This window comes from Lynx canadensis, chromosome A1 (genome assembly GCF_007474595.2).
Source record: "Lynx canadensis isolate LIC74 chromosome A1, mLynCan4.pri.v2, whole genome shotgun sequence".
In the NCBI taxonomy this organism is placed as follows: Eukaryota; Metazoa; Chordata; class Mammalia; order Carnivora; family Felidae; genus Lynx; species Lynx canadensis.
The window spans coordinates 78,916,142-78,937,865 of record NC_044303.2 but is presented as its reverse complement, the minus strand read 5'-3'; the positions used below and the strand labels follow the sequence as shown (position 1 = coordinate 78,937,865).

Genomic DNA, 21,724 nt, shown 5'->3' with positions numbered 1-21,724 from the left:
AGACCTGTGTGTGCACAGACCCTGTGTGCACAGACCTGTGTGTACACAGACCCTGTGTGCATAGACCTGTGTGTGCATAGACCCTATGTGCATAGACCTGTGTGTGTGCAGACCCCATGTACTTAGACCTGCGTGTGCATAGACCTGTGTTTGCACAGACCTGTGTGTGCATAGACCTGTGTGTGCACAGACCCGTGTGTGTGCAGACCCCGTGTACATAGGCCTGTGTGTGCATAGACCTGTGTGTGCACAGGCCTCATGTGTGCACAGTCCTTATGTGCATAGACCGTGTGCATAGACATGTGTGTGCACAGACCATGTGTACACAGACCCTGTGTGCATAGACCTGTGTGTGCATAGACCCTGTGTGCATAGACCTGTGTGTGTGCAGACCCCATGTACATAGGCCTGTGTGTGCACAGACCGTGTGTGCACAGACCCTGTGTGCATAGACCTGTGTGTGTGCAGACCCCATGTACATAGGCCTGTGTGTGCATAGACCTGTGTGTGCACAGACCTGTGTATGCACAGACCCTGTGTGCATAGACCTGTGTGCGCATAGATCTGTGTGTGCACAGACCCCATGTGTGCACAGTCCCTATGTGCATAGACGGTGCGCATAGACCTGTGTGTGCAGATTCTTACTTAGCTTTCTGGTCTTTGCTGTTAATTTCTAAAACAACTATAAATAATTCCAGTGTATTCAACTTCTAACAATGGGTCTCTTTTAATATATTTACAGGATAGTTGTATTTCCTTTAGTGAAATGACTCTCTTACTTGTTTCACTACTGACAGAGGGTCATCTTTTTCATTCATTTCTATGAACACTGCATATTTGAGAAATATCAACACTTTGGAAGAGCCAGTGTAAGCATTATTCCTGGTTTATTATCTGCCTCTTAATTCTGCTCTTGTTTGATGCATAAATGTTCACTTTAATTTTTGTTGTAGTCAATAATAACAGGGTTTCCCTTTGTGTTTTCTCCCCCTATTTGTATAGCGGAAAGGATTCCACCACTCAGAATTAAGTCCTTTTTATTGCGTAACATGGAAAATGGGCATCACTGTTGTCTCTCAGTCTTGTATTTGTGCACCTAATTTTTAAAAAGAAGCTGTGTGTGAAATTTGAAATATATGCCCACTGAATGTGGTCTTATTTAAGGTCTGTGACCTCTGCCGCCCTACATCGGGAAGGTCACTCTAAGGTTAATGCCAAATTTTGATGAACATAATGTTGGGAGTAAATAAAAATCAGTCTTGAGGAATAGCTATTCAAACACCTACAGAAATGAGTCCAGGTTTTGAACCAATAATTTCACATCTTCTCCTATTCTACTTTTATGTCAGAATATTAACAGAGGATTTTTCCTACCATAGTTTTGACTGAGTGTGAATATAATATATATCCTATCTCAAAGTAAGACCATATATATACACATATGTATATATATGTGTATATATATGTATATGTACATGTGTGTGTGTGTGTGTGTGTATATATATATATATATATATATATATATATTTGAAAATGGTTGCCCAAAAACTGCCTAGATTACTTTTGACCCCGACCTCAAGAGATAAAAGGACAGCGTACATGTGGGTGTACCTGTGCTGGGGGGGGGGGCTGGGTTCCTTCCTAATTCACGTCAGGAGAGCCTGGCTATGGTGACCGCCCACGGAAGCCATGTGTCCTCAGCAGCACGGCGAAGACACTGTCACTTAGGTTTTGATTCCTGCCTAGAAAAAGTAAAGGGCAGCGATGGGCTGGCTCTCCGCTCGGTGGGCTGCAAGGGGAGATCGCAGACACCCTGGCATCCACTGGCCCTCATGAGTTCACAGGGGCAAAAACAAATGCGGGCAGATTTTTCCAGGGACAAGCTGTGTTCGTTTTCGGTTCTGTGTCAGAAGGGTGCCTGAGGGGGCGAGAGAGACAGGTTGGAGCACCTCAGATTCCCTAGAACTGAGGCAGGTGTAAAGGACCATCTGGAGATCCCCAGTGATGGTGGTGAGGAGGTGATATCTGAAGAACCTCCACATCCTCAGAAGGGAAGGGGGCCGCTTCTAGCCCAGAGAGCAGGACATTCTCTCAAGGAAGGTCAAGTCAAAGCCCTCCATCCCCTACTGCATCACCTCCTGCCCATCTGTCTCCTCCCATCCTTTCCCTCAACTTCTGCGACACTGAAGAGAAGGCAGTGGCAGAAGGGGAAACAGGTGATCACGTCTACCCTCCCTTCTACGGACTTCCTGATATACCAGGAACAGGTTCAAGATGTAGCTGAACTTGAGGTCCTTAATGCCTGAACCCACCAGCCCCTGCAGGAACTGTGCATAGTTTCAGGGGGTTTGCAAACTTGGTGGGAAAACAGTTTTACTTTTTTCTAACCCCGACTGAAATGTAGCAAATTCTTCAATGGTGAACATAGGGTACACAGCTGTGATGCTCTCTACCATCACAAGAGATATTGTTATATCACACTGCTGTCCTAGCAGAAATGTCCAAATATCACCCCGGTTCAAATCTACTCTAAAATCATGGTAATGGTTAAAGCTGTTACTCGGTGCATTAATAATGGAGCATGTGCATTAATATCACAAAGTTAATTTTAATATTATGATTATGATGTTTTGATAGAACTGTCTTTCCTTGTAATTCTGGGTACCATTTTTATTACATTAAAAGCACAATTTTGACAAGGAATCCACAGCTACACCAGGGGGGTTAGAAGGTAATAGGGCATAAAAAGACCAGTGAGCCCTGACTTCATGCCAGCAGGGAGTTTTCACTGTCATAAAGGACCGCCCATTCTAATCTCTAAATCGAGGCTACGCATCGTGATATAAACTGCGGCCAGAAAGCTGATAGCATTGGCTAAGTCTTCACCCAGAAGTAAGGGATAAACCAGCACTACTGACATAACAAAGGGAGTCAGAAATAAAATTGTTTGATGTTTGCATCTCATGAATAATTCTTTTCCAACAGACCAAGTAAATACGTCCCAAGGCCAGATGTTATATATCAAAGTCTGTGACAAAAGAGTGAAGAACCAGCATCTTTATAATGTATCTGAAAGTCATTACTGTAGATGTTCAAAGAGCATCTATGCACTCAAACTCAGGAATGCATTTCCATATCCTCTGTAACAAGGCTTTTTTTTGGGGGGGGTTGTATCCTTTTCTCAGGTTTTGTTTTCTTTTAAAAAGGGTATCCTTGTACAGCAAGAGATCTTTTTAAGAGAGCTACAGTAAGTTTGGTAATTTTGTCGCATGTTCTAACAAAGGAGAAAAAGGTATTGAGCCTTTCACTGATAGCTTCGTCTTCTTTTGCACAATTTGACAGTATGGGAAATGATTCTGAACCACAACCGACAGTCCAACTCAGGATATGGAAATCTGTGGACTGGCATCTTCTTACTGTCGACCAACAACAGACAGGAACACACAATCCAGAGGAGAGCTCTGGGAAGGCAGTCATTAACATGATAGACTGATTGATTCCGACCAAAGAATCAAACTACATTACCACTTGCTAAACACTGTGATCTTCGAGGGACAACTTCCCAGCCTCCCGATCACTACTAATTCCTTGTGAAAGCTCAATGATCAAAGATGATCATTTAGTTATTATACAACAATTATTTGCAATGTTTATGCTCTCTGCTCAATAGAAAAAAGTCACAAAGAATGTCAAAATTGAAGATGGTGGAACTCAATCGCAATTTATTGTTCTGTGTTGATTGATTCTTTCAATAGCTTCACTACCAAAGTACGTGGGTCCTTTGATTTGACGATATTTGAAACACTTATGCAATTTTTATTTAGCAGTGATTTTTTTAGAGGCATATAAATCTGCAATATCTTAAGCCAAACAAAGACACAAAGGTCTACTGGGTTTCTGCGCTGTGTTAGGCATTGGGGCGTTACACGCATTAAAAGAACTATCACCCACTACAGTTTGGATTTTGAGCCCACCACTCCACTGCTTCTTCCCTTGGTGAAAAGACCAGTGACCTCCCAGTACACAGTCCAAAGGTCAATTCACCACCTCCAGTCACTTGACCTCTCAGTGGTTATCTGATAGTCAACCGTTCCCCCCACACACACCCCTTCTTCTCTCCCTTCTCCTCCTCCTCCTCCTCCTCCTCATCATCATACTTCCTTTCCTTGGCTCCTGGGACATCTCATTCTCTTGGTTTTCCTCCTACCTTGAGAGTTTCTCCTTCCAGTCTTATTTCTGGATCTTCCTCTCCTTCCTAAGCATCGTGGCTCGGTCCTCAATTCTCTCTTCTTCTTCTGTGTCAGAAGTGTGATTTTATCCAGGGTCAAGGCTTTCAACGTCACGTTTATGCTAGTGTTCCCAAAAGTGATTCTGCAGTCCAGACGCCTCCTGAGTCCCAGACTCCAATATCCAACCACAAACCCAGCGTCTCCATGAAGAAGGTTCAGAGTGACATCTAGCTCTGTGTTTCCCAAGCTGTCCTTGTCTTTTCTGCTCCAAGCTCATTTGGTCCTCAGCCCTCTCGGTCTCACCGGACGCCAACTCCATCGCTGCAGGTGCTGAGGCTAAAAGTACGTGGAGTCCTTCTGCAATCATCCTTTCTCCTACACCACCTGGCCATCAGGAAACGCAGCGGATCTTCTTTTCACGCGGACACAAGTCAGCCACTTCCCACAGCGTCAGCTTCCTGTAGCTTTGAGCTCCACCACCAACCACACCTCTCACCTGAACTCTCAGTGTCAGCCCTGCCCTTTGACAGTCCATCCTTAACACAGCAGTCAGAGTGAGTGATGCTTTTAGAAGTGAAGCAGGGCTGTGCTCTCCTCAGGGCCCTCCCACGTGTTCCCGTCTCACTCAGAGTAAGTGCAGAGTCCTCACACAGGCACACAAACCCTGCAGGATCTGGTCCAGCTACCTCACTCCTTTCCTTTACTCTGCTTAACTTCACAGGCCTCTGCACTGTTTCTAAATCTTAATACACCCACTCCGGCCTCAGGGCCTTTGCACATACCACTGTTCAGCCTGGAATGCTCCTAGGCACCCCTGCAGTGTGTGCAGACTTCTCTCAGGTCATTACTCAAACTTCCTCGTCAGTGAGATCTTACCTGTGCACCTCCCAGCACGTCCTTATCTTATTCTTTCTCCTTTGCGTTGTCATTATTAGCATGTTACACATTTAGCTCATTTATATGGTATATTATGTATCTTCCCCAAAGAAATGTAAGCCCATGATAAAAGGGCTTTTGTGGCTTTGTTCATTATTATTTTGTTCACAGGTTGGGGTTAATAAATTACTTCCTCAATAGATTAATTCGAGTATTTTTCCACTTGAATGTGATTTTTAAGTAAACTGTAAACACGCTTTGTTCTCTTTGCTTATAACTCGGAGTTACGTTCTTGACAGTCTTTAGAAAACCTACAGTCCAAAGTGCGAAATCAGTATCTAGGAAGATTATTCTATCCAGAGGTCTCAGGGTGTTCGATTTGCATTTAATAAATCTAAAACCACATCGGGTCTCACACAACTTTTATCCACTTAGACAAGCCATTTCTCCCATCGCTGTGTTCAACCTCACACCTCCGGAAAAATGCAGAGTAGAACCTGAATCACTGGCTCCAGAGGTCTGTGCATCCCACACTCCGAGCGTCATACCCCTTCTGCTAATCTACTTTCTCTCAATGCTTCCCCCTGAGCTCATACATTTACTTCCACGACAGTTAACTTAACACAGGCATGCTCAGTGCAAGTCAATAGTGCCAAATGTTTCTTATTTTCATGACTAGACATTATGCTTATATGAGAATTAATCCAAATTAATCGTACTGGTTTTTCATTACTGCCACTGTGCCTGATAGCTGTGGAAAAAAAGCAATGACAGGATTTCACTTGGATTTAGAAAGTCATTCCCCAGAGTGACCGTAATTTGTTTTACGTAAAATGAGAAACGAAAACATTCTCCCATAAATTCCATCTCAACGAATCACACGGACAAAGTAATGCTTAAAATTATTCCAGGGGCGCCTGGGTGGCTCAGTCAGTTAAGCGTTCCGATTCTTGATTTGGCTCAGGTCGTGATCTCACGGGCTCATAAGTTCCAGCCCCAAGTGAGACTCCAAGGTGACAGTAAGGTGCCTCCTTGGGATCCTGCATCTCCTTCTCTCTCTGCCCCCTCTCCGCTCTCTCAAAATAATAAATACACTTTAAAAAATTACTGTAAATTTTTAACAAAATGGAAGGGAGGCTTGAGAGAAAATACATCAGCCTACAAACACTGGTTTTTCTCTGAGTGGCGACATAAGTGATTTCTGTTTCCATCTTTGCACACCTTAACGGTTTTCAAGATTTTTACAATAAATAGTAGAACTTTATGATCAGAAATAAAGGACATTTGTAAACGTTAATTGCATCCAATTCCAGGCTTTAGAAATCAACTTAAATCCTCTACATCAGCAATATTTCTGAGCCAGTTATATTAACTTACCAGCGTCACCCCGTCATCATTTTTCTCATTGACATTTCCGCCATCGGACAAGAAGTGTTTGACATCTGTTAGCATGCTCACGGGTCTCTGCACCTTCAGCTGGCACAGTGAGGTCAGGTCCACGCCTACGGGGAAAACAGCCTTTGAAACAGAAGGCAGAGATGCTTCTCAGCTGCTGGGGGTCAAGCCTTAATTTTATCTCACTGTTCTTTCAACGTGTTCCTCTTTGAAACCCCTCTTCTGCTTTGAATTCAAAGTCCGCATAATGGTTTCTCTCGGCCCGCCTTCTATTTACCGCTAGAAAATAGTCTGGAATAATTTTCCTCTGATTCTATCCCAAAGATGTGACATGACACCTCATCCATGGCAGGCTCTCAACATTCGACTGTCTTAGTATGGATCATCAATGTGCACTGCCCAAAGTAGTTTAAACCATTTGAATGGAACTGAAATGAGTTCTAAAACATGGTTTTTGCTCTCTATAATTTTCAGGTCAAAATAGTTGCTCCTAAAAGCAATAGAATAGAATAGAATAGAAATTTCTGGAATAGAAAACCACCTTTGGTGGAAAACCTGGAAAAATGTGAACAAAGTCTGTAGTTTAGTGAGTAGCATCATACCTGAACTAACTCCGTACTCTGGATAAACGTACCACGTCTGTGTGGGGTGTTGGCATGGGGGAGTGGGGAGAAGGTGTACAGGAACTCTCAGGGATGTTTTCACAACTTCCTTGCAGATGTCAAATGTTTTCAAATTAAATGTAAAAAGATTCTCCAATCAAGCATTTCATGGCTGTTTGCGTTAATAAAGAGAAATGAACTGAAGCTGAGGGAAGTCTGGAAGTCAGCCTTGCCGAGGAGGGGGATGGGCCATGGAAAGGTCAGGTCTGCCTCCCTCCTGTTGGTACCTGTTGTCAGCATTTATTCTCACCCAGGCTTTCATGTGAATCTCCACGGTAGCTCGTAACTTCACATTTATGCATCCCGTTCCCAGGATTGGTCCTGGACATAACCAGGTGTTACTAAGGGGAAATAATCCACCTTATTCTCAGTGAAAGTATGATGATGATGATGATGATGATGATGATGATGATGATTAACACCTGCCTCTCAGCCAGTGGCTGCTAGAAATCAGCCACCTCCCTGATTCTCTCTCTCTCATGTGACTCAGTCCTTGCCACAAACAGGGAGGCTGGGTCGGCACAGGGGACCCAAGCACCAGTGCCACAGTGTTCCTTCTGTCCATGCCAGCCTGTGCCTGACCTCTCCGGGCTGACTTTGGGAAAGGTATGTAACCTCTCTAGTCTTCTGCATCCACGGTCACTCAGGGAATGATATATATCCCAAAGAAGTGCAGCTACACTCACTACTTATGAGATCTGTCCACGGGGCAGAGATCATTTAACCCGTTGCACATCTGCCTTCATTTTCCCCTTAGAGCCTGGAACCTCCGCCCCCTGGTCCAGCTCTCTCTCAGATCCTGGATGAACACTGGGGTCAGGCTTCCTGGATTTTAGTGTCGTGTCTTCTATTACTACTAGTAATAATAGTAGTAATAAGTATAATATATTATATATTCCACATATATTATGTATATTTATTAACATAATATAATAAGTATAATAATATTAATAGGTCTATTTTATACTAGTGTCAATGGGAACAGGTAACGCATCTTCTGCCTCGTTCCTCCATCGCAAAATGGGGCTGATAGTTTTTGCTTCACCAGTGGTTATGAGGACAATGACAACACATCGAGCACTAACACAGTATTCGTCTTGCTGAATCGAGCAAGTACTCGCTAGACGTGAGCTGTCCTTTGTAGTCAGCTTTCTATTACATGGGCTGTATGCCATGCATTCGTTGTTTTTCTTTGCAATAAGGAGGCAGGCAAGACCCAAACAGAATAAAGTAAAATGCGCTATTTGAATAATGTGGTTTGTTTCAAATACTCTGTCCAAAGCAAACCCATTTCACTAGGGGGATGGGAGGGGGGAACCAATTACCAGCTTTGAAATTTCCACACGCCATTTCGGAAGAACTAACAGATTTCCCTAAGAGTTGCTTTGAGGTTTGTTAAGAACCAACTAAAACTATCACTCTATTCTCATTTTTAGGATTGTCGAATTTGACGTGTGAGTTAATTTTGGAAATACTATTTCTCAAATGTCAGTGTTCAATTTTGCACACTGAAGTCGAAGAATCTGATGGCTACGTTATTCTAAGTACTATAACACTGCAGTGTTTACTGTAGTGGTACGTATCTTTTAGAGAATCATTTGCACACATCATTAAAATTGAGCTGTAAAAGAATAGAGCTCAGTGATAAAAGACACATTAAAGCAGATTAGAGATCACTCATTTACCACATGTCATGAGAAAACAATCTATTTCAGCCACTGTTGTGAAGGTATCAGAGGGGAATATTATGATATTGTATCTTACTATTTTAAACTTCATTTTGTCAAATATGATACCACGTAAGATGTGATTTTAGATTTTTGTTATATGTTCAGGAAACAAGCAGAAGTCTATTTTAAGCAAGACAATGGAACAGAAATTCCCTCTCTTCTTGCTCAAAAGTCTTAAGCTACTCCAGGAAAAATATAACCAACAGACCATAATAAGCCTATTTTATAATGGATAATAGGCCAAGCCTGTCTTTTTTAAAAGAAATTAAGTTTTATTTTCATCCTGTTCTCTGAAAAAAAAAAAAAAACTAATACAGGTCCTGATTGGATTTATTATTTTGACAGGAATTCATTAATTTTTTTTGAAATGAACACATTTAGGAAATATTTAGGAAATAAGAAAAAAATCATTTGCTTGAAATTTACAAGTTATTACATGTGATACTAATTACTATTGCCTGAGTACATTTGATAACATCAGGTGATATGTAAAACTGAAATCACATTGACACATCAAGTCAGTCTAAACCCTATCTTAACTTTCCTTAACTGTCTCTCTCAAGACAATATTGTTTTTTTTATAACAATTCAACTTTTCTTTTTCTCCATTATCCATTTTGTATTGGGGGTAGTCTGTCACTCTGATGTGACCCGCCCCATGACTATAGCACATCATTTTCTTAGTTTCTAGAATTGGAACTAAGGATGCTCTGAGCAAGCAAATAAAGGGAGCTGATTCTAGAAAAAAGAAACAAACATGTTCAAGCCAAAAGGCTGTTATAACCCTCTACCCCATCCCTTCCATCAGTCCTACCAGACGCACAACGTAGGACCGTCCCGAGCAAACTGGGATACACTCGCACCTTGACAATGGGTGACTCTGAAGAGGGTGGTGCAGGATTGGCATTTCAAATTAATTTTACTAAGTGGAAGAAATATACAAGGTCACTATGGACTGATTAATCCGGGAGTCTCTTAAGGAATTATCAGGAATACTACTCAGCGGTGAAAACGAATGAAATGTTGCCATATGCAACAACATGGATGGAACTAGAGGGTATTATGCTAATTGAAATAAGTCGGAGAAAGATAAATATGTGATTTCACTCATATGTGGAATTTAAGAAACACAACAGATGAACACAGGGGAAGGGAAGGAAAAATAAGATAAAAACAGAGAGGGAGGCAAACCATAAGAGACCTTTAAATACAGAGAACAAACTGAAGGTTGCTGGAGGGGAGGTGGGTTGGGGGATGGGCTAAATGGGGGATGGGCATTAAGGAGGACACTTGTTGAGATGAGCGCTGGGTGTTTACATGGAAGTGATGAATCACTGGGTTCGACTCCAGAATCCAATACTACACTGTATGTTAACTTACTCTATTTTAAATTAAAAAAAAAAAAAAAAAGAACAATCAGGGAAGGCTAAGCCAGTTTCTGAGGCTGTTTCCACAACAGAAAGCCTAGGGTTTTAATGAAGGCAGCAACGGCACAGTGGGTGAGGGATGCGGACATATTAGGGGGATGTCAAGGAAGGAGAATCCATAAAATTTGGCGACAATTCGATGTGAGGGATTTAGGAAAAGAGAAGTGACATTCAGATACTTGGATTCCTGGCCGTAAGGGTAAAATGGACTCTTGGTAGGGCATGAAGCTTCCATATTGGGCATGTTATCCCAAACCTCCTGATATCCAAGGCAAGATACTTAAGAACAGTGCACATGACAAGGCAGAAGGTCTTCTAAGAGATCTGAGCCACAGCAGTAATCTTGGGAACAGGCAGGCGGTCACAACACAAGGAACAGGGTGAGATGAACCAGAGAACATTCTGGCATCTACCTGTGCAGTCACACTTCCAAAGGAAGTAAGTGGGAGCTCAAAGAGAATGGAGGACGGTATGGAATGATCACTGCAGGTGAGCGAGGTTTCGCAGGAGAGTGTGATGGAAGTCAAGGGAACACTACAGGGCAATGAGGGAACACAGGCGGGAGAACGGAAGGGTGATCAGCCAACAGAGAGCCAAGCAGGCAATGGCCATCTTTGGAAGGACATTTCCGGCAGAGGCTGAACTTCAGTGGGCTAAGGAGAGGAGATTAGGAGCTCAGGAGAATAAGTGTGAGCTTTTTTTTCTAAAGGATGAATTTCAAAGGAAGGAGAAAGGGCATGCGCAGCAAAGTGAAAAGAATCCATGTATGTATCTTTACCCGTGCATCTGTCCTGGACCACCTTGCGCCTCCCCCCGTCCCCCCTGCAGTGCTTTCTTCCCTCGCTCGATCATTGTGCAATCAGTTGCCTTCTCTGAAAGCCAACTGGCTCGCCTCGCTCTGCCGATCCAATATGCATCAAGTCCTCAACCAGCCCTCCGTGGCTGTCTCGTTTTCCAGCCCAGGAAGCCCAGGCGGTGAGCTGAGGTTAATTGCTGTGCCCGGGTGTATGCTGTATGTCGGTGGTGACAGTACAATTAGAACCTGTGACCAGCGATTTGCCATGTAATCAACTTCCTCACGACCTCGCCTGCCTCCTGCCACACGCGTCCTGATGGGACAGCGTGCTAAGTACTCAGCCTGGAAACTGTATGGTGTGCAGAGAATATCCGAGGATGACAGCCACCTGGTTCTGAGAATGTGGTTCTCAAACACTGAGCGCCAAACGGTAATACGCATCAAGTCAGGGAATCTTAGAAATGTCTAAGGATGTCAGCCCACACTGTCATGGCAGATAACCCTGAAAGCACGCCAGCGAGGAGGCCAGAGAATAAATCGAATGGGTGTGGCAGCTGACACAGACACGTAGGAGGGACCCAGGCAGAATAGGAGCACACCATGCACGAGGCGAGGGAGGGGCAGACGGTCGTGAGGCACAGGCCAGCACACCAGCAGTGACAAATGGAAAACAGAATTAAAAATTTAGGGGATATTAAGTTGAATCTGTTCCAGCAAACATGTATTTTACAAACTGATTGTGACAGCCATCGTCGTGACAGATTTTCTCCTAACCATTGAGAATCTGTGCTGCCCTCTCTTTCTTTGCCCTCAGTCACGTTCAAAATCACTTATTTTTCTTTGCATAAGATAGATAATACTGCCTTTGTAAATATCAAATGTTCTTATCGAACAAAATCCTTGAATGAGTGGGAAAGGTTTTTAAGTCAAGTTAGTTCTTTTGCAAATAAAGGTAATTTCATTTCAGTTTTCAAAGAGAACTATTTACTACCGTGGCTATTAGAAACTCAGAGTAAGGAAGGAAGAAATATGCTAATAGAAGTGGCTCAGCTAATAACACAACTGAGTTGTTTGTGCAAATTCAGAAGCGTGCATGGTGAAGTCCAAGTTTCACAAAGGCCGAAACAATAAACTTCACAGCAGTGGGGTGTGCAAACATAACTTCAAGTCTCAATCCCTTTAGCAATAATGGAACCTGTCCCCAGCAAGTTGCCGCTGACAAGAGGTTCAGAGATCTGAATGTGACCCTCACATAAGGAGCAGATACAAGGAGTGAGGGAGGTGCCTCCGTCACCCCGGCCAGGACTCGGTGACCTTCCGTAGGACAGCTGGGCTCACGGCTCACATTGTCCCTAATGAAGATAACAGTACTTAACCCACTCTCAGAATTCATGAGATTATTTTTTTAAGAACCCCTGGCTGTGAAGTGCTAATTATTATTATTATTCTAAGCCATCCTCAGAATAAACCTTTTGATACGAGAGATCTGGAGGAGGCAAAGAGCACAGGGAAAAAAGAGGCAGATGTGAGGGCTTTTCTTAGAATCGAGAAGGACAGAGTGACAAGCACTGTGTGGCTCTTAAAACTTTTAAACTTCTCTGACAAAAGATCATACCAGAAGGGTCTGGAATTTCTTTGTTGTTATTTATACCTAAACAAAAAGAGGGGGCGGGGAAGTGGCAAACTTCTTCAGTCGCGTACCATATCGGGCTCAGGATTTCAAACACCTCCCACTTTGCCAATGCTGAACTTGCTCCTGAAATTATACGTTTAGTCTGTGCAATTAAATATTCTTTAGGAGGGAATCTATCTGGGAGCTCTACTCATCTTTTCAGGCTAGCAACATGACCAGGGCGCTTCCTTCTGACATTTGTGTTTCCACGTGTCACCAACAGTGGATGCTGTGCAAGCTGCCCTTGACTTAAGTCCTCCCTCACTGGCACTCACGAGGACTACCCGCTCCTAAGAGAATACACTTCAGATGACCTCGCTCTCGTTAACTCAGAATTCAGTTATGCTGGTTCACTTCCCTTGCCCTCCCAGTGGAGAATAGATTATAATTACAAACCCAGTCCCACTAATTATGGACTTTAGATGCTTGTTAAAATGTTCCTTCATTCTTGGCCTCTAGATTTCTGCTGCCTTGCAAAACCGCCTTGACTACACCAACGAGGCATCGCGGGGGGAACAATGAAATTCTATATAGAGAAAAAAAATACTTCATTTTACACAATCTAGGGAAACCACATTGATCTGAAATCGTGTGTGCGTGCCTAAAAAATAGATAAAATATACATTTGTAATTCTACCACACTGTCTTTAATCTATCTCTCTATAGTTTTTCACAGCAACTGCCTACCATTTTCATCCAGATAGGTCAACAGGATGGAACTAGATTCTGTCCCTTCCATGGCATAATCCAAGGGGATATTTCCATTAACATCCTGGAGAAGGACATTGGCTCCAGCCTGTAAGCGAAAAAGAACAAATATAACATTATGTGTACTGGTAACAAAGAAAGCGGGTTTCACTTCTGCATTAGTTGAGAAACAGATCCAGAAAAGTCTGTCTTAGATAAAACCCTGTAGAAGCATGTGGGACACTGTAATTACTTTTTAAGACAAATATAATAAATACTTTGTGAGAAACTCCAACAGGCTAAGAATGTCCAACTGACATTGGCAAGGCCTTAGCCCCGGCTTCTTCCTCCCACCCTTCTTGCTACACCCAAGATATCCGATCCTTGCCGTGGAACCAACCACACCTCTGCATTGGCTGCCTGGATTCTAACACAGCAGAAGGTCCCCAATGCCTTTGGAGGGTCTCCATAGAGAACTCTTCTGTGAACTTTGATCTTCCCCCCAAACTATCCTATAAGCTCTTCAAGCACTTTGCTCTCTACAAAAAGTCATCGGAGAGCTGTTCTCACACTACCATGTTTTAATAAAGGCCTGGGCTAGTGGCTTCTGGTTGTTTTTCTTTTCTCTTTACAGAAACTATTTTTTTTAAAAAGCACAATCTGTAGATATTAATGAAATATATTAAATATGGCCATTACATAGCTTTTTGCTTCAAAGCACCCTTCATCAAGCACCTCTGAGGATGCATGTTTCCCTCCCGCCCATCCCAGCTTAAACACAATGACGGTTTTACTTTCCCTTTTCTCCAAGGACATGGCACAAGCACATACCACTGACCAAGGGATGAGTTCACTGAACTCAGGCCAGACGGATGAATGTCTTCCCCTATTCTTTTTACTAAATACAAGTCTGTGACGCCATATTTATAAAGTTCATATACTGTCCAAGTTCACGTTACATAAAAAGGTATATAATATTCATAATCTTATATACTACAATGTGGGATTTTGCCCTCTGCGATTCTAGATGTATATTCAATAAACAACCTTCCTATACATTACCAAGTCCGCACAGGTTTTCCAAAGGGCTGCTCTGGAGACATTGTAAAGACGGAAGTAAAAATAGGCCAAAGTGGCAAAATAGTGTACCTCTTCATATCTGCCCTGAATAAACTATGCCACTCACCTCACCATCTTGAGTGTGCCATGTTATATTTTCTGTAACCACATGAAGATACTCCTCTATTTGAACAAATTAAGTTATATATTTCAGATTTTCACTTTGGTGAGGAAGCATGTGCTTTTAAGGTCCTGAAAACTTCAAACTAAGTCTTCGTAGTGCATTTAATATTTTTAGTTATTCAGAGTTTGAAAAGAAATTATTTGAGGCAACATTGTTCAGTAGACTTTGTTAATGATTCCTTTCCTTTAGTGGCCAACCAGGAGAATAAGATTTTGCATACCTACCCAAGGATCAATTGTTAAAGAGCCAATTAAGAGAGAACTACAGGGTCTCATTATTGATTTCAATACTAATAGGCAGAAATAAATCTAGTTATTGTCTTTTCCCAATGCATAAATGTTTCCAATATAACCTTATCTATGCCAAACATCTGGACCCAAGGCAACAGCGAATATACGTATCATTATGTATCATCAATAACAACAGAAATAAATAGGACACAACCTGGTGCTGAGGGAGACTGTGCACTTCAAGAGAATACGTTCTACTCTACAAGAAGTAATGAGGCTCTTTCAAAACAAGTCTGAAGGTGACCTCTGATGCTGAATATAGTCGCGGGGCTCATTCGCTTCAATTCCCACCCACTTGTCACTCAGCAGTCTGCACCGCTGAACTCTCAGGGGTTCCCTGTACAGAAGCCCATCTTCCCGGGGGGCAGGAACTTCCTTCATCAAAGATCGGAATTTAATCCCCATTATCTGCACCCCCTCCCCCAACCTGCCTCAGTGCCTGGCACATACAAGGCACTGAAAAAAGACTGAGTGAAACAAACTGAAAAATAAGGAGCCAAAAACCGAACTTAAGCTAATTATTACAAAGTAAGGCAGAGAACTATAATTTTTAGCTAAATTCTTTTTAACTAAATTTCCTGACCTTTATTTTCAAGGGCGCATGAATAAAATTACAAAATCACTATATGCATACTTAAATTTCCTGCCTTCACTCTTTTTTTTTCAATATATGAAATTTACTGTCAAATTGGTTTCCATACAACACCCAGTGCTCATCCCAAAAGGTGCCCTCCTCAATACACATCACCCACCCTCTCCTCCCTTCCACCCCCCATCAACCCTCAGTTTGTTCTCAGTTTTTAAGAGTCTCTTATGCTTTGGCTCTCTCCCACTCTAACCTCTTTTTTTTTTCCTTCCCCTCCCCCATGGGTTTCTGTTAAGTTTCTCAGGATCCACATAAGAGTGAAACCATATGGTATCTGTCTTTCTCTGTATGGCTTATTTCACTTAGCATCACACTTTCCAGTTCCATCCACGTTGCTACAAAGGGCCATATTTCATTCTTTCTCATTGCCACGTAGTACTCCATTGTGTATATAAACCACAATTTCTTTATCCATTCATCAGTTGATGGACATTTAGGCTCTTTCCATAATTTGGCTATTGTTGAGAGTGCTGCTATAAACACGTGGGTACAAGTGCCCCTATGCATCGGTACTCCTGTATCCCTTGGGTAAATTCCTAGCAGTGCTATTGCTGGGTCATAGGGTAGGTCTATTATTAATTTTCTGAGGAACCTCCACACTGTTTTCCAGAGTGGCTGCACCAGTTTGCATTCCCACCAACAGTGCAAGAGGGTTCCCATTTCTCCACATCCTCTCCAGCATCTATAGTCTCCTGATTTGTTCATTTTGGCCACTCTGACTGGCGTGAGGTGACATCTGAGTGTGGTTTTGATTTGCATTTCCCTGATAAGGAGCGACGTTGAGCATCTTTTCATGGGCCTGTTGGCCATCCGGATGTCTTCTTTAGAGAAGTGTCTATTCATGTTTTCTGCCCATTTCTTCACTGGGTTATTTGTTTTTCGGGTGTGGAGTTTGGTGAGCTCTTTATAGATTTTGGATACTAGCCCTTTGTCCGATATGTCATTTACAAATATCTTTTCCCATTCCGTTGGTTGCCTTTTAGTTTTGTTGGTTGTTTCCTTTGCTCTACAGAAGCTTTTTATCTTCATAAGGTCCCAGTAGTTCATTTTTGCTTTTAATTCCCTTGTCTTTGGGGATGTGTTGAGTAAGAGATTGCTACGGCTGAGGTCAGAGAGGTCTTTTCCTGCTTTCTCCTCTAGGGTTTGGATGGTTTCCTGTCTCACATTCAGGTCCTTTATCCATTTTGAGTTTATTTTTGTGAATGGTGTGAGAAAGTGGTATACTTTCAACCTTCCGCACGTTGCTGTCCAGTTCTCCCAGCACCATTTGTTAAAGAACATTGGATGTTCTTTCCTGCTTTGTCAAAGATTAATTGGCCATACATTTGTGGGTCTAGTTCTGGGGTTTCTATTCTATTCCATTGGTCTATGTGTCTGTTTTTGTGCCAATATCATGCTGTCTTGATGATTACAGCTTTATAGTAGAGGCTAAAGTCTGGGATTGTGATGCCTCCTGCTTTGGTCTTCTTCTTCAAAATTACTTTGGCTATTAGGGGCCTTTTGTGGTTCCATATGAATTTTAGGATTGCTTGTTCTAGTTTCGAGAAGAATGTTTGTGCAATTTTGATTGGGATTGCATTGAATGTGTAGATAGCTTTGGGTAGTATTGACATTTTGACAATATTTATTCTTCCAATCCATGAGCATGGAATGTCTTTCCATTTCTTTATATCTTCTTCAATTACCTTCATAAGCCTTCTATAGTTTTCAGCATACAGATCTTTTACTTCTTTGGTTAGAATTATTCCTAGGTATTTGATGCTTCTTGGTGCAATTGTGAATGGGATCCCATTCACAACTGCCTTCACTCTTTTAGATGGACGTTTGTGACTTCCTTCCTTCCTTCCTCCCTCTCCCTCTCCCTCTTCCCCTCCCTCTCTCTCCCTTTCTCCTTCTCTCTTTCTCCCCTTCCCTCTCATTCTTCCCTCCTCTTCTTCTTTCTAACACTGGACAGGGTGAGCGCCCCACCTGCATCAGGGGTCCTGATGCTGGGTATATCTTGAATTACACTTCTGAAATCTTACCTCTGTTAAAAAAAAAAAAAAAAAACAAGAACAGGGAAAAAAACCCACCATTGAGAAGATTCATGACTGGTTATTACTCTTAGTGTGAATGGCTCAAGTGTTAATGTGCACTTTTAGTTATTAATGGATCCCACTGGAACTGAAGGGTGAGGGCTTGAAAAATAGGACTTCTCAAAATGTCAGAGACTTGCCACAATACCATCAGGATGGTCTAATGTCCAGAAAACAGAAAGGGAAGTGAGGTTGGGAATTAGCAACATTTATAAGGTATTGTGTTAGTACTTGTTTTTCTTAAAAAATACTTTGAGCCACTCAGTAATATAGAATGAACTTTTCTCAGTTTTGCAAAGCGAGAGCCATTAAGTGATTCAATAAAAGTATCAGTCTGACATTGTCCATTTTTAATATGGAAATTTCAAAACACATGTATTCTAAAATATATATATATTTTTTTTTTCTCTTCCGGACATGATATTCCTCAATGCTTTTTAGAAATGTTCCTTTTACATTTCAAATTTCATTCCACTGATGCTGAATCCACCAAGTGGTTTTTCAGCTAGGAGGATAAAAGCCGGGGAAAAGTGCTCATGAACTGGTGCACATATTAATTACAGTGTTTCCGTGGATACGGGGCTCACTATTTTCAGTACAGGACGTGGGTAACAACAGCAAACTTTAATTGCCCCACGTGTTGGTGTGGGTATCCCACTGTAAGCACACTCTTTTATTTCAGGGCATGAGAAGCAGGACGAGGGGAAGGTGTTAGACTAGATTTTCAAATACAGCACAAAGAATGCCCAAGGTTGGGGGTGCCTGGGTGGCTCAGTCGGTTGGGCGTCCGACTTTGGCTCAGGTCATGGACTCGTGGTTTGTGGGTTCGAGCCCCGCGTCGGGCTCTGTGCTGACAGCTCGGAGCCTGGAGCCTGCTTCGGATTCTGTGTCTTCACCTCTCTCTGCCCCTCCCATACTCATGCTCTGTCTCTCAATAATAAATAAATGTTAAAAAAAAATGCCTAAGGCGGCACTCGTTCTATTATACAAGAACAACAGCCTTAGCCATCACCACACATTTTCTAAAGCTTAAACAATATTTTTAAATAACTGAATGCTGTACTTTATAAAAACATACGGCTTAGGAGACGGCTGCGTTAAAAGGCTGGTGAGAGCGAGACTAGATGGAAGAGATAAATACTTTCTCGTTTATATTCGGTGCCCATGAACACCCTAAGTCCCGGGGCGTGTGTGCGTGTGTGTGCGTGTGAAGCTTCTTCTTAGTTTTACATTCCTACGCCTAATCACCAGATGTCAGATTTCTTATCCTGACGGTAGTTATTATCCTTTAATGAAAGAAGGCATTCCAAATTAAGAAAAACGTGCAGCAGTGGGAACAGCTCAACCAAGATGTTATATTCGTGCGATATAGACTGTGAGGCAAATCCTTCGGTTTGGTTTTGAGACCATCAGTCATACGGTGATTGGTTTCCATCGGGCAAGTGAAAGCAGTCGATGTTATCTATGCCAAAGCCCACTCCTCACATACTTTCTGCAGTTGCGGCCTGAACAGTTCCCACAGGGAGCCCTGAGGACATTTTCTCTAAGGAAGGCCACCCCACCTCCAGTTGTCCTCACCTATGTCCCTAGAGTATTGGAAATGGAACTCAAATACATCAACCCCCCACCCCTCCTCCCAGACAGGAATCTCACCTCTTGCCTATCAGATAACCTATGAACACATAAGTGCACCTTTCCTGTAAGCAACATTTTCCTGGTTTGCTTTCTGTAACAATTTAATGTCAGTGAATATACTTGCCAATTCGTTCATTGAGTAGTGATTCTCTAACACATGAATACTGAAATTGATGGCATCTGAATATTTGCTTAATTGGCTTCAGCAAATACCACTTTTTATACGCCAACACTTTCTGGCAACTTTTTATCTTGGTATGATTTCAAATTCAGTTAAAGCTGCAAGAGTAATGCCAAGAAACCCTGTGTACCTGTTATGAGTTGAATTGCGTCCCCCTACCAAGAAATGTGGACGTCCCAGGGGCCTAGTACCTGTGAATGTGGACTCATGTGGAAACAGGACGGGTGCAGATGTTATCAGGTGAGTTAAGAGGAGGCCGTGTTGGAGTAACTAGTGGGACAAGTATTCTTATAGGGAGAGGGGCTTCGGGGACACGCACACACACACAGAGAAGGCAGCCAGGTGAAGACAGAGGCAGATATGGGGGGCGATGCAGCCACCAGCCAAGGACCAGCAGGTGCCCCCGGGAAATGGACTAGACAACTCCTGCAGGTTTCAGAGGGGGCGCGGCTTTGTGGACCTTGACTCCACCCTCCAGAACTGTGGAATGACCAATTTCTGTGGCTTTAAGCCCCCACACCAGTTTGTAGTAGTTTATTACGGCAACCCCAGGAAACTAATACTCTGCCCTCTACCCAAATTCGCCAATGTATACTTTCCTCCTACTTTTGCACTATTTTCCCCAAATCTCTTAAAAGTGAGTCAACAGGCACCACACATCCCTTTACCTCTAATATTTTAGTGTATATTTCATAAGAATAAGGATAAGTCTCATGCATACAAGTTATCAAAATCAGAAAATTTAGCATTACTAACTACTATTACCTAAACCACCCTGCACACCCAAATTGGCATTACTTTTTCCAACTGTATTGTTGACCGCTATTTCCCCAGCCCGGGAGGTAACCCACGATCCCCTGGCACATGTACTTGTCCTTTTTCTTTAGTTTCACCCAATTTGGGACACCTCTTCAGTCTTCTCAAGACCTTCTCTCATACGTGTTACGAGGTTTTTGGCAGGGAAACCAGAGAGGGGATAGCATATTCTTCCCATCATACCCTATCAGACGGTACAGGATGTCCCTCGGTCCCATCAGTGATGAAGTGAACCTTGGTCACTGGCAGGGGTGAGGTTTGCCAGGTGTTTGCAGGGCAGAACTGAAACTAGGAACCCATGCGTGCATGCCCATATCGACAGACACATGAACGCCTGAATACAGGTCTTCCTTACAAGAGAATACCAACTCACCCAGGCAGACGGCATGTCAAAGTTAGAATCCGGCATTCGTTAGAGTAATAACTGATTTCAATGGGAGTCAGTAAGGGATGGTTAACACTACATTCCTGCGTGCTGGAAAGGCAGACATTTGAACGAAACCTTGATGAGGAACAGAATATTTACACAGTCTTCAAATATCCTGCCACAAAATATTCCACTTACATATAAAAATGTTGGCATCTAACCTGATAGGAAAAATAGAAAATTCTGTGAGTGAATGTTTTGTGCTTTTGAATTGCAGATGGGTTCTCTTCTTTCTATAGAAACTTCTGCATTACGTGCTAGCAGGATAAGATGAAGGCTGTCCCAGAGGAATGTATAATGCGCAAGCAATTATTTTGGGTCACAGCACATGATATTAGGAGTTTGCAAACGTTCAGTTTAAGGATACGGGGAACTGTATGGTGAGATCACCCCAACTTTTTCTCAAGACTTCAAGGGCCTGTGTCATCCCGACCCCAACCCCTTAAACGTCCAAATATTCTGAATTCACTTGACCAAAAATACTGTATTTGGGAAGCGCGACAATATTCACTGCTGAACTATTCATGGAGTCTCATATTAACTGAACAATAAAAGTTGCTATCCAACAAGAAATGCACATTCAAAACAAAGAAACACAGATTTGGATAAGAACAAGAAGTCTAAATGGGGTTTCTGAAATAGAAGAAGTCTATAAATTTTTAATGACGTATTTCCGCTATCTTGCATTCATTGAGATGGTAAGTTTAGTGACACTATTCAAAAATGGAAAGTGGTGAGTCACCTGGGTGGCTCAGCCACCCAGCTTCTGGGCATCTGACTTAGGCTCAGGTCACGATCTCATAGTTCATGGGTTTGAGCCTCACATCGGGCTCTATGCTGACAGTTCAGAACCTGGATCCCGCTTCAGATTCTGTATCTCCCTCTTTCTCTACCCCTCCCCTGCTCGTGCCCTCTCAATAAATAAATGTTAAAAAAA

The 21,724-nt window shown here is 42.6% G+C and overlaps 1 protein-coding gene across 1 annotated transcript in view; it reads right to left on the bottom strand.

Annotated features, from left to right (window-relative positions):
* MYO16 (myosin XVI) overlaps positions 1-21,724 on the bottom strand; it is a 493,885-nt gene that overhangs the window by 361,142 nt on the left and 111,019 nt on the right. The window contains exons 5-6 of the mRNA XM_030314012.1: positions 13,475-13,583; positions 6,483-6,607 (exon numbers count right to left, since the gene is read on the bottom strand). Coding sequence (XP_030169872.1) covers positions 6,483-6,607; positions 13,475-13,583 — 234 coding nt within the window. The remainder of the gene's footprint in view (positions 1-6,482; positions 6,608-13,474; positions 13,584-21,724) is intronic.